Source organism: Fundulus heteroclitus, chromosome 9 (genome assembly GCF_011125445.2).
Source record: "Fundulus heteroclitus isolate FHET01 chromosome 9, MU-UCD_Fhet_4.1, whole genome shotgun sequence".
Classification (NCBI taxonomy): domain Eukaryota; kingdom Metazoa; phylum Chordata; class Actinopteri; order Cyprinodontiformes; family Fundulidae; genus Fundulus; species Fundulus heteroclitus.
Genome location: NC_046369.1, coordinates 33,869,742 through 33,887,270, shown reverse-complemented (window position 1 = coordinate 33,887,270; position 17,529 = coordinate 33,869,742). Strand labels below are relative to the sequence as shown.

At 44.0% G+C, this 17,529-nt stretch overlaps 2 protein-coding genes across 3 annotated transcripts in view; one reads left to right on the top strand and one right to left on the bottom strand.

Moving 5' to 3' along the window:
* The first annotated feature begins 5,002 nt into the window (after positions 1-5,002).
* On the top strand, positions 5,003-16,445 carry atp1b1a (ATPase Na+/K+ transporting subunit beta 1a). Its single transcript, XM_036141545.1, has 6 exons — positions 5,003-5,283; positions 10,785-10,913; positions 12,152-12,307; positions 12,555-12,739; positions 14,824-14,904; positions 14,993-16,445. The coding sequence occupies exons 1-6, from the start codon at positions 5,190-5,192 to the stop codon at positions 15,260-15,262; spliced, it is 915 nt and encodes a 304-aa protein (XP_035997438.1). The 5' UTR covers positions 5,003-5,189; the 3' UTR covers positions 15,263-16,445.
* The window catches only part of nme7 (NME/NM23 family member 7), a 29,328-nt gene continuing 28,029 nt past the window's right edge, over positions 16,231-17,529 (bottom strand). For both annotated transcript variants that reach the window (XM_036141544.1, XM_012861127.3), the window contains exon 12: positions 16,231-16,521. In XM_036141544.1, coding sequence (XP_035997437.1) covers positions 16,489-16,521 — 33 coding nt within the window. In that variant the 3' untranslated portion in view covers positions 16,231-16,488. The remainder of the gene's footprint in view (positions 16,522-17,529) is intronic.

Genomic DNA, 17,529 nt, shown 5'->3' with positions numbered 1-17,529 from the left:
TGCAAATGTTAACAAGCTTGCAAAAGTTCCCATGAACCCTGACCAACTGCCTTCTACATTCCGGAAAAAAACATGATGCATAATGTTGCTATCTCCATGTTTCCCCTTGATCATGGTGTGTTCAGAGTATTGTGAAGTATTAGTTTTCTTTCACACATAGCATTTTGCAAGAATGCCAAAAAGATCAGAAGTATCTTCTTCCAAGCGTTTGCTGTGTCGCCTACATAGCAAACTACAGATGGCATTTGCGGTGACGTTTATCTTTCCCCTCTTCCATAAAGATCAGCTTAAGTTGTCCCAGCATGAGGAGCTGCTGACCCACATCTGGTGATGGATCTCCCTCCGCGGTACGAACTACAGCCATCCTCAGTCAGTAAATCCATCATTGCTCAATAGAAATATCGCCTAATTGTACTGTCTAAATATGTAACATAAAAACACACATAAATACGTTGGATGAGGAGCACCCTTAATGCAATGCGAATTAACAGATGAGTTCAGACTGTTGAACAAGAGGAAAATTTTGCTTTGCTCTATTTGTGTATCCACAAATTCAATAGATTGAATTAAATTCAATCTATTCTTCTGTCCACCGCGCTGTTCATAGATTTGCTTCGCTCTATTTGCCCAATTAAGGCCGATCATGAAACGTGTCATTTGTATTGCGTTATTTGCATTGCTTCTGAAAGCGCATCTATCTACATAGGGATAGCATGTAAATCACTCGCTCCATTCGCCCTGTTTGTATTCAACGTGAACGTACCTTAAAGCCCCCGTGTGTAAGATTTTAACACTGGCACACCATCCAATGGTGCGCTAAATAAATTAAAAGGGACCTCGCCGTTAAGCGTGTAATAACTAACTGGAAGTATTATAAATGTGGCAATGTTGACATGTCTTCCATGTTTTAGCAACACTGATAGCGAATAGCTACGGTCATCGTGTTAAATGTTGTTCGGCACTGTTGCCAAGTCCGCTTGTTTCTTTTCTAAATTCGCTTGTAAATTCATGGTTTTTTTGGGCTTGTTTCTGAACATGTAATTGTTTATTTGGGCTCTAAAAAGCAACTATAAACACAAGTAAAGAGACCAGGTCTGGCTGCACACTACAGACAGTGAACCGGCCGGCTGATATCCCTCAGCTTCCCTCCCACATGCACCCTGAGAGGGAGACAAACAAACAGGCTGTCTCTACTGGGAGGACAGAGAAGCTGCTGGACTACACTGTCCTGTTTCTAACATAACGCCAAAATAAACTTCACTGTTATATTGAATTAACTTACCTGTGTAGCAGAAAGCCTGCAACCTCCGCATCAGTTTTGAGTTCCCGCTCCCTCATGAATTATCTCCACCTGGTGATAACAGCTGCTCTGATATAGACTCTCGTTTTCTCCCGGTTATTACTTTTTGTTTCTTGGTTACTTTCTTTTCCCTCTCGCTGGGCAAAGAGTATGGATGGTCCTCCATTTCAACAGAAAATAGAATGATCCACAGTCATCTTTGCTTGTTTTCTACTCCTCCTCCACCAACAGTGCACCTTCATATAGGAGATGGATAGGGAAAACACAAAAAGGCTAACAGTTTGTCCCCTTCCGGCTTCTGAAATCAGAAATAGCGACGCAACATGGCGCCTCCCAGTGGGTGCACCGACACCTATGTATTTAGAAATTATTAATTCTACGTTTCATTTTTGATGTGAGGTTATTAGATTTTACCGGAATATGTATTTATAAAAGCAATAGTTGATTATTGCTAATTAAAAGCCAATTAGTTGCACACTGTTCTTTTAAGGCTCATCTGGGGTCTTCAAGGAATGTAGATAAATTTGCAAGATATTGTATAGAGGTATAGGGACGTGACCCTAATCTTTATGATGCGAGAAAGTTCCGTGTATGACACTTACCTTACAACAAGTCAGCAGGCCAGACACATTTTTAAAAAAAGCCTCGTTATCCCAGTAACATTTTTAATTTGTGATGTTCATTATAGAGTTAAACGAGGTTGTGGATGAGCTATGACGTAGTTGAGCCATTTCATACTTTATATGTTTTGTTTTAATTTGCAATGTAGACAAGCAGAACTCAATAGGCCTTTTTTCACTTTGGTTAGTCCTCTTGTCAAATGTAGTTTATTGCAAAAAGAAATAGTACCTAGGCAATAATGGTAAAATCCTCTTGCAAGAGCAATCATGAAGTAACTGTCTTGTTTAACAGGACAGTGTCATCATTTTGTGACTCATTCCCATGTGTTTCTGATTTACACTGCTTATTTCAAACAAACTTTAAAGGCTTGAATCAAATACTAAAATACTAAAATCACAGAAACATATTAAAAATTCTGATGAAAAAGATATACTTTGCCATATTTACATTTAGGTGTGCCGTGTGTATCGAAGATATAAGCAGCTTGATTTTAACATGTTCATTTAAGCATAAAATGTGGCTTATACAGCCATATTCAATAAATTGGAGTATTATCGAAACGCTTGTGTATTTTAGTATTTACTAACTGAAACACATTTTAAAGATTGATTACACAGACCAATGTTTTCAACCCTTTATTTCTTTTAATTAGGATAATTTTAATCAGCCCATCTTTTTTAACATGTAAGTAATGAAAATTTAAGGTATAATAGCCATTGACAATAGTCACGGTTTTAAGATTAAACTATTTTAACAGGCTTGTACCGTTGCTCAGTTTGTTAATACCTTCTCAAACGTGGAGAATCCGCTTTTTTCATTTTACCAAAGTTTAATAGCGACAGCCTTACTCACAAACATACCTGTGTGATTCCATTGAAACAAGTATCTTAAGCATTTGTAATATTTGTTACTTACTGTGTAGCCTACCACTGACTGCGCAACAGCCCTACACAGATAAATAGGCCGCCCTCCAGCATTTAGCTTGCCTACCTTCATTAGCAAGCATGTTTACTACGGCAAGTTCCAGATTGTGAAATTAAAGCATATACAAAAACAAAAACAATTATTAAAAAGAAATGTCATTATGCTATAGTATTAATATGGACAACACCATAGACATTATATTTTCATTTGTTTATTAATCATGCATTAATTTGAATGTGTACTCCTGCACTGTGGTGAAAATATTGTTGGTTTCTGACTCCTGTTTAATTGTCTATATGTCTAACATTGATCTTTTTTATTTGAGTATTTCCCACTGAGCTATATCATACACTGGAGTGCTAATCACCGTCTGTTTGAACGAGTCGCTTTGAAGCCACCAGCCGCCATATTGGTACTCCCTATTTCCCCCAGTAACTAGGGAATATGTGCGCTACAGCATCGAATGACGAGGATTTTCTCATGTTCAGGGGGGGCTTAAAACTTTTAAAATGTCAAATGCCATATAGTTTTATGTTATGTTCTAAAAATATGAAGTACTGAGAAAGTCATGTGCTGAAATATTTTGCATTTTATTCATTTAAATATATATGTTTAACATTTATAAATATATAAATAACAATGTACAACAACATATATTTACATAAGTGTATACATATATATACATATATACATATACACATACTTATATATACATATATGTATATTTAATATGAATAACATGTAAAATATTTCAGCACCTAATTTCCTAGAAGTTGATAGTGTTAGTACATCCACTGACTGTAGAATTACCTATGAAACGTTTTCACTCAGCCAGAAAACTGCTTGTTGTTGCAACCAAATCATGTGGGATTCTGTGAGAGTAGGGAGGAGCAAGATGGCGGCCAGTGGCTTCAGTTTTTCGGCAAAATCAGCACTCCAGTGTATTATATAGCTCAGTGGTATTTCCTTTTCCAGTCTGTTTCATGCTGTTCTTGGAACATTTAGAACTTGATAAAAAAAACTGGCTATTCGTCAGTTAACTACAGCTGCTTAAAAACAGGCTAACTCACTCAGACTAGTAATATGTAAGTAAGCTAGTCTGTCAAAAAAAAAAAAAAAAAAAAAAAAAAAAAAAACACTATGTTAAAAACATGGATGTGTCATTTTGGCATAATATTTATGGCTTACTCATGCCCCAACGCCTATTGTACATTGATAAGTGAAGGCCGCCCTTCCTGTCACACTAGCACTTAGCTAGCATGTCATCATTTAGCAAAAGTCAGTATTAGACTGTGAGATGAAAAGATAACTTAGAGAAACTTTTGCGTTCTATGTTTTCAGTAGGTTAAATGAGTCATTAAAGAAGTGTATGTTCTTGTGAATAATGGAAAGTAAACAGCAACCTCAAAACGGTGTTCATAAATTCCCATTGAATGGTTTCTGTGTCTGAAAAGGGTTCATTTTCTGCGTGTAGGCAATATGTTCCAAGTATGTTTCTTGTACAAATCTGCTTTGCACACTTGGAACTTGTTCAAAGAAAAATGGCTTATCGGCGGTCTGATTTTGCTTCTTTAAAGGGGTTTAATTGGTCAAGACTAGCACTATGTTCACCTTTTGTAGTCAGCTAGTCCTAGTTGTTACATAAAAGTTCAAGTACTCCTTGTTCCTTTCTGGCCAGCCCTAATCGTGCCATTGAACAACGGTGACTTTTTGACACAGCTGGGTAGATACATTTCAGATATATTGAATTGAGCAACTTTTTATACTTCAAACAGTTTAGTTGTTTTACCGCTCCATAGTCTTCACCTCTGGTTTTTAACACCTACGGCCTGTGCTGTCGCATAGTTAGACCTCTCTGAATCTAGAGAGGTGTTTTTTAATCCCGCCGAGGTTTATTAGGGGAAACGCGGGTGTTTTAATTAGGGTGTGTGGGATGTCGACTGGTTGCCATGATACAGGTGTCGTTCGACAGTCTGCGACCACGGTCGGGCGCTTTCTGTGTAGCCCACACCTCTGTAGGTTGATAAGTGTGTCTCTGTCTGGAACCCCCACCCCTCTGCCCTCCGTTCGCCTCTTACGTAAAAAGCAGCGGAGGGTTGTGATTTGCTGAGCTGAGCCCTCCCTCTTCCGTGGTAACTTATTACAGGAGTTTGCGGGCGGAGCTGCTCCCCGCGAGATAAATTGTGAGTGGTACAATTGGAGGAGTCGGGTACGAAACTGTCCTTTCTTGTTTCCTGTGAAGGACAGTTAACGGTCGCCCGCTTTTTTAAAAAAAACAAAAAAACAAACCTCCGGTCCTACCGTTACTGATCGCCAACCGGGGGGACGTTTCTGTGGAGGTACTATGTCTGGAAACAAAGACAGTGACGGCGGATGGAGGAAATTTGTGTGGAATTCAGAGAGGAGCGAGTTTCTAGGACGAACAGGGAGCAGTTGGCGTAAGTACTCCATTTTTTTTCCCCTCCTTCATCGAACCAAGCGATTACCCCGTCTGTTAACGGTAGTCACGAAAGACGACAGACACGCAGTAGTTCTATATAAAGGAGAGTGGAAACCGTTTTTTTTTTTCCCTCCCTCCTCTCCTCATTTCCTGACTCTGCAGACAGTCAGCACCTGTTAGAGCACAGTAGCTCTGACATGCTGAGTCGTGACTTGGGTTTCAGTGCGGACTGTGGGGAGAAGTTTCACCCCTAAATCCGTGACGAACTGCCAACGGTAACTCCAACCGCCAAACACGAGACCTGTTTCCTTCGGAAGAGTTTGTCCCGGACCAAGAGTGGCGAAAAAAAGAAAATTGCTGATTAATAAGCTTGATAAACCAATCAACTCTCGTTATAAGCGAATGACATTAATGTTTTTTTGTTTTTGTTTTTTCAACACCAGCTTAATCATTTATCTGGATTTAGATAGGGTTAACTGATAAATACATAGTAGTAGACAATTATTACCAGAGGCGTAGCCCACGTCTGGCCAGTCAATTATTATTGCCCTTTAGAAAAAGGTCATCCTGAAGGACAGAATGTTGTGGGCCAGGGCTGTCCACTAAACGAGTTTGGGTTAAATGTTTGTGATTGCTCCATGCCTTTAATGGGATTGCCCCCGTCCTTCCACCAAGGAGAAGTGAACGGAAACAGAGGACATTTCTACAGTTATAAGCGGATAAGCTAATTCTGCTAGGCCCCACCTTTCCCCCCCCCCTCAGACTTCGGATTATTGGAGCCAGCTCCTAATAATCGTGTTAGCACTGCTTTCAATACTTTTAAGGCGGACGGGGAAGCTCGACTTAATGCGGCCAGAGCGGGGGTGAAGATTTGATGGGATAAGCAGCGAGCGGCCGTTACTCTTAGTCCTTGATTACTGTCGCTAAACCGCTTCGCCAATTAGAAAACGATCTCTTTCGTTTGACTCGGGCGCCGGTGCGAACCTCAAACGCACACACCGTTTGGGAACACGGCGCTGTGCTCGAGCCGATCACGACTCGCATATCTCGTGGGTCGCCCCTCTGTCTACCTCTCTCTCTCTCTTTCTCGGTTACATATTTATTTATTTATTTAGTTCTCCCCTCTGAAAGACGCCAGACGCTGCTTGGCGCGTTCTACGTCACTTTGATTTCTCTAGGTGTTATGAAAGCTCGAGGCAAACAAGGCTCATTCTCTTTTTTTTTGGAAGGGGGGGTAAACCAACCGGTGCGTCACAACTGGCGCGTGCTGCCCAATGGCGAACTCCAGGGAGCGCCTTTTCTGCGCAGATTTCAATCAGCACGTGCCGCTACTGAGCTAATGTTACCAGACCCGCAGCTGGACTTAGCGAAAGTCCGACCCCCGTTCTCGTTCTAGGGGGGAAAGTGGCGCCTCGTTAGCGCAAAAAAAAAGTGTCCGCCGAAAAGCAACAGGTTACGCCGGCGCCCACCAGTAGCGGCAAGGGACCACCAGTTGGCGTTTAGAAATGACCCACGCTGGCGTCCGTACACACTTATTTCCGGGTAGAGTTGTGTGTGTGTTTAGCTTTTCGTGTTAAGTTTTCAACGACGTCGGTGACAGTCAATGAGTTTATTGCTCTTGTGTGCGCACGTGCCAGAGGCTGCGGCATTTTTCGTCGGCTGTCTGCGTCTCTGAGCTTTAACAAACATGTCCGCAGAAGTGGGGAGCGAGAGAGAGAGAGAGAGAGAGAGAGAGGACGGTGGGGACGGTCCCTTCACAGGACAACACGCTGCCGCAGGCCGGTGGGGGGAGGGGCTCTCCATTCAAACCCTGCCTGTCAACCCACAGCCAGACCCCCCCCCCCCCCCCCCCTTCTGCACTCTACTTGTCAGACGATTGCGTGTTTAGTGGGACTGTTGAGAGTTGTTCTAACTCTATCGTCACTTATGCGGAGTCGTGTGAACCAGGGGCATGAGATTTGTTTGGCTGTTTCATTTCGCCATTACCGCCCTCTCCAGTTGGGGCGTTTCTTTCCTACCGTGCATGGATAATGGGAATCCACCTCTGGGACGTTTTGTACCTTCTTTGACAACCGTTGATTTAAAGTTATTTTCCATTAGTTTGCTTAATGGAAATCTAATTATATGACCACGATGAACATTGCCTACCAGCAGCAGGCCGCTTAGAGGTTTTTAGTTTTTCGTGTCATTTCATTAAAGTTAACCGGTTTACACTGGATCAGAGTGATGACGAACGTACATAATACCTCTGAAACATATTGCATGTTTAGATTTAATTGTACATAAAGTTTCAACATTTAGGATCATAACCTTAAGTCCTGAAGATACCGAATGCCAGACAAGGAAAACAAAAAAAAAGATACACAATGGTTGAAGTTCATGGGTATGTTCCTAAATAAGTTGTTTACAGTACACACTGGAAGCAGGCAGGGCAACTTCCCAACATGTACTTATGGGATTGGGTTACAGCTTGGTGTAGGGGTGCATTGACCCAGAGCCGTTTTATTGTTGCTAAAACAGGATTTAAGACTCGGGTCCAAGTGAAAGCAAAAACACATCCGTATAATAAACGAACAATCAGTTAATAGATAAGGGTTCAAAGCTGGAGCGTTTATTTGTTAAATGTGTGCATACGAGAATGGAAACGCATCAAATGTTCGGCCATTAATGGAAATCTGGCAAGTTTCCATGAGCGCCTCTGATCCATCAAAGACAAATCTGAATGTGTTCTCCTTTTCATCAAATGCATCAAAACTAAGAATTTGTACCATTTTGCCCGTGAGCACATCAACGAACAGTATGAACTTTTTTTTTTCAGACTTTAATAAAAACCCGATTAAAGTGAAGGACATGTTCTTAGATTTATAAGCAGGGACAGCTAATGCTAGAAATTCTTCATTTTCTGTTCGACCTTCAACTGCCAGCTCTGTCCACACACACACGGCTAACTTTCCTCTTTAGTGTCCCACACCTGGTATCGCCCGCAAAAACAACTGATCAGTGCATCATAAAATAATTAATCATACAGATTAATGTCTTTTTTATTTATTTTTTAGAGATAATGATGAAGCATAAACTGACTTGGGGAGGCCTGTTTGCCTGAAATGAGGAAAAAAGAATGATCTGTAACCCCCCCAGCTCTACAACAGGCACTGCTGTCATCTTCATTCTTCTGATGGCACGTTGTTGTTCAGAAACCAAACGCACATGTGCGTCGGCGGCCAACATGGTTGCGTCCTTGCAGGTGCATCAGGGAGCCATCTTGCTGCGCTGCTCGCCGCATGCTTCCTGTTGAAGCAGGCGTGGAGGCCGTGCGTTACACGTGGAAGCTCATAATCCAGGCTAACCCAAAAAAAACGTAAGAGCTGTTTGCATTCAAACACGCGCGGGACGATATCGGCGCCAACCAGAGACGTGAGCAGCGGGGTCGGGGCCCCGCCGGCCCACTCCGCGTCCTGCACGCCTCTCTGGCTGCGGTCTGTTTGAGAGAGATACCGCGCAGAGGTTCCCCGCGCGTTAACCCCGCCGAACCGGTTTTTCTGCGAGGCGCCATGTGGACGAGGAGCTGGAAGTGGAGGGGCGTTTCAGGAGGCGCACGTTAGGAAGAGGAAACTGATGCAGCTGTGCTGTAACACCAATGATCCCTGGCAGACACCGTAGCTGTTGGTGGGTGCTGTTTGCTTGGTCCAGTCCAGGCAACGTGAGGATCCGGCGTGTTTGACCCGTTCCTAAGCATCCCCTGAGGAAAAGCATTCAGACCTGTGTTCACAAAACCATCAGATCAGCGGTGCTTCTGGGAGATCTTAGGGCTGGACGCTATGGAAGAAAAGCATATCCATAAAATAGAAATCAGATTCATCAATATAGATAATTATCAACAAGTTCAAAACATGCATTTTAAGTGCAGCCCTGGCCATTTTATGCTGTTGCTTAGCAACCTATTTTTAAAGACACACAAACACTGAATTCAAACTCAACCCTTTATTCAACCAACTTTTTACCAGAAAAGCAACTTTTTAAAAAAAGAAAAAAAAGAACGCGTGCTCTCTGAACTCTTTGAAGGGGGCGGAGCGTTCCTGGGTCTGCGTTTGTGATTGGCTGGGAGGACGTAGTGACTGTAATAGCTGTTATTCTATTGAACGTTTTATTGACCCTTTTTTTCTATCATCATTATTCGTCTATCGATCGATCTACATTGTTACTGAATGATCGTCCAGCCTCTAGGAGATCTAGTGACAGTTTTAGGAACAAAGCAAGTTAAAAGTGGTCTGATTAAAAGTCGACTCCATGCCAGGAACAAGCAGCCAGGCAGTGGGTGCATATTGTAACAGTGATGTATGCCCCCCCCCCGATGAACTTTAATGAAACTCAGCCAACAAAGAAAACTAATAAGGCTCAGCCCACTACACCGACATAAATAAGGGGCTCTTTGTTGGGTAAGCAGCACACAGCCTTTTCCTCCAGGAACCTGTTGGAAGTGGCCCTCTGGGGGCGGGGCGGCACGGAGCGGGGGTCTGCATGAGAGCCAGCGGTGGCGCCTGACAAAGTGACTCATCTCGTTGCACTGGAAGCGCGGCCCTGCAGCCGTTACATAATTGGAGTAACACTCAAATCGGGTTGTGGGGGGGGTTGATAGGGTCCAACTGTGAAGGAAATCTATTCTCCTGCAAATTGGAAACGAGGGACTGTAGCCCTCTAAATTGCTTTTTTAGCTAATTCAGTGTTTGTTATTTCTCTGACCTGACTCCAGTTTACCTGCCAAGTCTGCGGCTGCTCTACGTCCATCAAAAACACGGAGCTTTAAGGGTCAGAAGTTGCTTAGCCCGGCTAAAATAACTACATTCGCTCTGTAAATCAAATCAGAATCCTCAATGGTTAAACAGGACGGCCTGGATGCCATATCTGCTCGCCGACTCTGTTAGCAGCCATGTTTTCACGTCGGACAGCCAAGAACGTGCCTGAGCGCTTCTAACTCTATATTTGGATTTTCTTCATCATCATCATCATCATCATCATCATCAGTGTTGTCATGGCTAAATACATTCCTATGAAATTCATCCTCTGCATTTAACCCGTCCTATAGGGAGCAGCTGCCGCCGTGTGGCTCCCCGGGACCATTCTGGGGCTAAGGGTCTTGCTCAAGGACCCAGAGTCTGCGGGAGTGCAACCAGGAGCCTTGCAGCCTCTCCGGGACGCAAGCACCCTGTTCTCTAACCTCTAGGCTACCACTCCCCCGAAGTAGGTCTCACCTACCCAATCAGTTCTGGTTTTTTACAAAACGTCAAAATAAGCCTCCAAATTCAAGAGGGAAAACTATTAGTTAGAATTTCACCTCCATGAACGGATCAAAGCTCAGCTCAGAGAAGCGCCTCCGTGTGTCCCCCCCCACCCCGGGCTGTCAGCAATCAGAGCCGGCCGACTGAGAACCGGTTCTGATCCGTGTGCGATCGGCCGCCGCGTCTCTAACCATCGATGACTCTGCCTTGTTTCTCCTTTCAGTCAAGATCTTCCTGTTCTACGTGATTTTCTACGGATGCTTGGCCGGCATCTTCGTCGGGACCATCCAGGCCCTGCTGCTGACGTTAGATAACTACAAGCCCACCTACCAGGACAGGGTGGCCCCCCCAGGTAAGCACAACTCTCTCCCTTCCTCTGCCCCGTGTGGTTTTGACAGAGAAAGGGCCCGTCTGGGCGCGCCTGTGAGCAGCCGCTCTATCAGGAGTCTTTCTGACCTCAAACAGGTTCAGCCATTTTGTCCTTCACTCCTCTCCGCCAGTCGATGGTTCCCCCCTCAGGCTGCAGGGGAACTGAATGATTTGTGCGACGCCACCATTCTGAGTCACAGCAGCCTGGTTTGCGCGTGGAGCTTGTTGAACATTGTTTAGACTAAAACAAATGAGTTCTTCGTGCCTAAATATAGCTTCAAAAGGAGTTTTTTATTTTTTTATTTATTTTTTAATCCCCCCTTTTCTTCTAGTGGGAAACATTTATAATGCGGAGCCCATTAAAGCCTGCCGCTGTCACGTTACGAGCATTGTGAGATTTCCTGCGAGCTCGGAGAGGGTTCTCTGTAGGTGCCAAGCCCCGGCGTGTGGAGCCGACACTTGTTTGTGCAGCACATGCTTCAGCCTTGGCGGTATTTTTAGCAGCCATTGTGGACGGCTGCCTTCTTCTCCTGCCACTCCGAGCCGCGGCCGCTGACAATCAGAGATCAACAAAGTCTGGCAGAAAGTGTGTGTGTGTGTGGGGGGGGGAACGGTGAGCTGACGCAAGACTCCACTAGAGGCACGAACAAGGAAGCAGAGACTTTTTTTTTTTTTTTTTTTTTTTTTTCTGAGTGTAACCCGCCTCCCGCTCTGGGGCTAAAAGTTTCCATTGTGAGAGAGAGCCACATGCGAGAGTGGATGGGTGGGGGCAGGGGACTGGTGAACTTTCACAAGTCAGATTCTAACGCTCTTCTCTCGCCGGGTCCTGCTTACGCACATGCCAGCGAATAAATCCACCCAGCACTAACAAAAAAAAAAAAAAGGTTTGTGAATGTTATGTGGTTTTTGATTGGTGTTCAAACTCACCCCCCCTCCCCTCCTCGTGCCATGCCACGCCTCACTAGAGCCTCGTGCACGAGGTCTGTGGAAAATTACCACTCCCACGGCCTGCCAGGGACCATCCGAGGAAAATCCCCAAGACCCTTCATTGTCTTGAGATCCCCAGCAGAAAGCCTGCCATGGCTTCCCCTCGCCCCTCCGCTCCTTCCCTCAACAAACCCCCCCCCCCCCAGGGCTCTGTGTTTGAAATCTTTTAACGGCACTGCTCCAGAGTTCTCACTGTTTTCATCTGTCTTACCCAAACACGTCGATGTCTTTCAGGTCTGTCACACACGCCCCGCTCCGAGAAGTCCGAAATCTCTTTCAAGATGAGCGAAGCCGGCACATACCAGAAGTACATCGAGACCATGGAGAAATTTCTTAAGTTATACGACTTAGAGAACCAGAACAACCTTGATCATTATGAGGACTGTGGAGGCAAGTATAACAGATTATCGCTCTCTGGCTCCTTCCAGAGAGAGTGTCCAGTGAGACTCAGCAGTTTTTATGGTTCCTGTTTGATCTGGTTACGCATCTAAAACTAAAGCTCACTTTTTAAAGAAGAACTCCCCCCCCCCCCCCCCCCCCATATAATCATTACAAATGCAACAGTCCGTCTGTACACTATTCCTTCACATTTCTGGATTTAATTAGGTTTTTGGGGGGTTTGCTTCCCCGTTTCCAGACACCCCCGGGCCATACAAAGACCGCTCCGATGGGCAAGATCCACCAGGACAGAAGAAAAGTTGCCGTTTCCAGAGAACGCTGCTGGAAAGCTGCTCCGGGAAGGACGACGACACCTATGGCTTTAAGCAGGGAAATCCATGCCTCATTGTCAAGCTCAACCGGATCGTCAACTACAGACCAAGGGTACGTCTCCTGTGCATGAATGCTGCTGCTTAAAGAATCGCTGCTATAAAAATGGGGTCGACCAAAACATCCTGGAGGTTGCATTAACTAATGTTTCTATCTCAAGTTAAAATTGTTGCCTATACTTTGGTCGCTGCTCTGTATCGCAGTGGAAAAAAGCTCAGGCCATCTGCTCACGGCAGATAAGGCCACGACCGTTAGCGTGACCCGCGGTCGCCCATGGAGCTCATGGGATCACTCACCCTCCTTGTCAGGGTTTCCCCCCAGAAAGTCGTGGCAGTAGTTGTCGTGGCGGGTTGCTGGGTGGGAGTTTTTTGTTTAAGCCAAACGACGGCGGCCGTCCGCATAATCTGTCTGAGCCGTTGTGTTGAGAGAGGGTTTTCTTGCGTCGTGATGCCATTATCATATTGGTGGAAAAGGTCTCCAAATGGCAATATCATGATTTATCGCGGTCATTTTTAGAAAAAATGGATCGTCCAGCAAAACGTGTTATTGTGACAGGCCTACGAACAGGAAGTAAAAGGATTACAAACGTCCCCGTTTATCCATCGAAGCATATTTCTCTAAGCATTGCCTGTTTTTTATGGAACTCAAGAAGTTCACTTAATTACTGGCGTTAATAGACCATAAACGGTTGGAGCTTCTAGTTTTGATGCATTAAAATTAGTACAAAATAGTTTCAGCATTCGACCTGTTGTTCACCTTTCAGAGCTGATCAAGAAATAAGTCTCTGCTTCTAAACTGGGATGGGTTGACCAGCTCATCTGGACTCTTTAGACACCAGCACCTGAAATGCTTGATTGGTCGGGCCATCTGCCTCAGCAGTGGTTCAGCCCTTAGTTTCCACATCATTACCCTTTGTGTGGTTTGCAACTCCGCATATTTCCAAACGGGCAAGATTTGTTTTTCTTAGAAGGTGGTGGAGGTCTTTCGTTCAGCTGACCGGTAGTGCACAGAAACAAGTGGGGGAGGGGTAAGCTGAGCTGAGCTGTGGTGCGTAACGGCATGAGATGGAAGTCCATTTTAAATCCGTAGCTGTTGAAAACCTCGGCGAAGCGTGACATCAGGGGAACGGGCCCATGCGTACTTTCCTTCCTGAGGCACGGGCCTGGGAGTAAAAACAGCAAAACAAGCTTCCACGTATGTATTTCCTGACAGCATATGGGAAACCACGGTAGCTGCGATGTTACCACGCAGAAAAAAGGAGCATACAGCCGTTTAAACACCTTTTTTACAATCAGCGTTTATAAAGCACTATGGACATTAATTAGATCGCTGTTGTTTGTTTTGGCCAGCTGACCTTTCAGCACAGAGACCGTGGCGTCAATATTCGGCCTTCAGCGTGAGAAACTCTTACCTAAGCAAAACATCTTTACAAACCTGCTCAAATGACACATTTTTAATGATCAATTTAAATGTATGAAAATGAGCTACCGGTGTGCAAAACATAAATGGGAAACAAATCTGGAAAAAAGGTGTGAGAGCACAGTCTAACGTGGTTCTGGTTGGTGCGTACGGTTGTCAGAAACCTGCCTTTACCTGGAGGGAACACCCGCCAGCGCTAAACACGAAAGTTTCTACGGGTGCGTTGAAGATCGCGGCTCTAAAGGGCGTCAGAACAGAAGCGGGGTGCCTGGTTAGAACGATTATAGACATCGGTAACAGGATCCTACCTACTGAGGCCGGCTGCGTCGCTCCACTGCCAGTAGAATTTAATACATCTGTAGGACGGGTTATATTATTCTGACAAAAATGTATTATGAGCCTTATAATCCGGCGCGCCTTATAGTCTGAAAAATCCGGCATGTGTTTATTTATGCAGCTAGATCTAATTAATCCTAAAAAGCTCTTTTTTCAAGAGAAGACCTGGCAGCAGCACACAGTTCCAAAAACTACGCACACGTAAATACATTAGAGACACAATTTGGGCAGAATACGATAAAAGCATCCACAAAGAGAAACATTACTTATAAAGTAGTTTAAAGAAATGTAACTATTTGTTTCTTAAGAGTGAATTTAACTTTTTGTTCCCCTGCAAAAGTCAGTATGGGATGCTGTTGATCACCTGGTGCTTCTGTCTCTAGGCTCCCAGCAACGACACACTTCCAGAAGGTCTGAAGGGCAAATCCTTCACTAACCTTATCCCCATCCACTGCAAGAATAAGGTACACGCCGTTACTTCTCTTCAACGACAGTCACCGTTTGTTCGCCACAGTTTGTTTGTACTAATGCAGCGTTTAACCGCGCTTACAGAGGGAGGAAGATGCCGCCAAGATCGGCGAGATCAAGTACTATGGCTTCAGCGAAGGGGGCGTGGTGGGCTTCCCTCTCCAGTACTACCCCTACTACGGCAAACAGCTGCACGGCAAGTACCTGCAGCCTCTGGTGGCCATCCAGTTCACCAACCTCACCCTGGGGGAGGAGCTCCGCATCGAGTGCAAGGTGTACGGCGACAACATCTACTACAACGAGAAGGACCGCTATCAGGGACGCTTTGACGTGAAGTTCACGGTGAACTCGTGACCTCAGGCACGACGAGCGCAAAAATAAACCGTAGGGAGATATTCAAGAGTTCAGATAAAAACACCACTAGTCTTTGAACATTCATTATTTACAGGACCTACACTTAATCTGTGTGCTTTACACTAGCTTCTCCGTGTTTTCTGTCCAGAGTTAGAATGTAATATACAAAAAAAAAAAAAACACAAAAAAGTAGCAATAGCAAATATTTATTCTACTGTAAATGAGAAGAAGAAGAAAAAAATAAACGATCCTTGAGCCATGGGGTGTTCATCGATTACTGTAAAACTGCAGTTTCACTACTGATGTGTAGCGAGTCGTGTCTCTGTCCCCCCTGGTGTTTCATCCTCACGTGGTTTCTATATATTTTTGAAGTGTCCAGAGTTTGTAGGCTAGTCCTGTCGTGATCTCCCGTCTTATGTCTGCTTTAGTGGTCCAAGGTGTGTGTGCGCGCGCGCTCGCTTGCTCGTGTCCGTGCAGGCGGTTGTAGTCCATGTGAGTGTGTGTGCGTGGAGTGTTTGTCGATGTGCTCCGACTAAACCCCAATACTAGCATGGTACTCTGAACCTTTAAGGCCCCGTGTGTGAGTAGATGACTGCGCTCCATCCCTTGTTTTTTTTTGTTTTGTTTTTTTTTCTGTTTGTTTTTTAATGCATTTCCTTATTCGAGTTGGCTGTAGAAGAATTTGTTTGCTCACGTTTTGTTCAGCTTTCACAGTTAGATAGGTTTAGATAACGTTTCTGTTTGATACTCTTAACATCTGTTCATTCTTAATTCATAGTGTAAAGCTTTGTGGGTCCAGCCTAAGAAGACTGTCACCTCCATGGAAACCGTGGCAACTCAGTGCTATGAAATCTGTTTTGCTGGAGACGTCACGTTCCGTGATGTAACTTACTATTGAATGTTTTAGCCATTTTCATAATGGAAGAATTTTATATTTATGCAGTTGTACATTTTTATTTTTTTTTTTTCAACGTGTGATGTTTATGAATCCAAAACCAAAGTCGCTGGTCTAAAACTTAGAGAAAAATCAGAGGCAATGCAGTATCCCATGTAATAAGGTGTTTTAGTGGGTGTGAAAAATACTTAATTCAATGTTTGAGATCAAAACACATGTCAGGAGTCTGATCTTGTCACTTTATTTAATCTGCATAAGGCTGAAACAATAAACAGAACATTGAGACAACGGTGGCGTCCTTGAGTGTGTGGTCGAAGCGTCTTCTTTGCTTTCATCCGTCCAAAATCTTAAAGAAATACTGCACCTGGAAAAGAGATTTCAGGTTAGTGTGCGGTGGTGTGTTGCGTTTTTTAGTGGCGACACGGCTGGGGATTGAAGCAGAGAGTGACTGCAGGGTTTCACAAAATACAGTTCTTAAAAAACACAGAAGACGAACAGAAGGGCCCGATCTGCTTGGCATGGATCGCCTCAGGAGGCGCGGGCGTTAGGCCGATGAGCTGGCGTTACAAAACCCCGCTGGACAAGCACCTTTAACTCATTTCTACATTTTTTTCTCATTGATAAATTCGCCTTGTCACAAACAGCTCAAACATCCTGCTGCAGCCGCCCCAATAAACAGCTTTCAATGAGGAATCAAAATAACAAGTGAATGAAGAAAAAATAAAAAAAATAAATAAAATAAAATAAACAGGTGTTTAAAATTACTAATTAGTCTTAATGCCTCGGGTGACGTAATTTAAGGCATATACAGGACTGTCTCAGAAAATTAGAATACTGTGATAAAGTTCTTTATTTTCTGTAATGTAATTAAAAAACATGAAATGTCATACATTCTGGATTCATTACAAATCAACTGAAATATCGCAAGCCTTTTATTGTTTTAATATCGCTGATTATGGCTTACAGCTGAAGAAAACTCAAAAATCCTATCTCAAAATATTAGAATATTTTCTCAGACCAAGTAAAAAAAAAGATTATAACAGCAAAACAAAATCAAACATTTGAAAATGTCCATTAATGCACTCAGTACTTGGTTGGGAATGCTTTTGCACAGATTACTGCATCAATGCGGCGTGGCATGGAGGCAATCAGCCTGTGGCATTGCTGAGGTGTTATGGATGCCCAGGATGCTTCAATAGCGGCCTTTAGCTCATTTGCATTGTTGGCTCTGCTGTCTTTCAGCTTCTTCTTCACAATACCCCACAAATTCTCTATGGGGTTCAGGTCAGGGGAATTGGCAGGCCAATCAAGGACAGTAATGCCATGGTCAGTACACCAGTTACTGGGAGAATCTTATGTTGTCTCTTAACCA

What these genes read in the sequence shown, in the direction of transcription:
- atp1b1a (XM_036141545.1), top strand. Translation starts at nt 5,190, where the DNA reads ATGTCTGGAAACAAAGACAGTGACGGCGGATGGAGGAAATTTGTGTGG. An exon ending in TCATTATGAGGACTGTGGAG is followed by an intron (nt 12,308 to 12,554) that starts GCAAGTATAACA and finishes CCCCGTTTCCAG; the next exon opens with ACACCCCCGGGCCATACAAA. An exon ending in TCGTCAACTACAGACCAAGG is followed by an intron (nt 12,740 to 14,823) that starts GTACGTCTCCTG and finishes TTCTGTCTCTAG; the next exon opens with GCTCCCAGCAACGACACACT.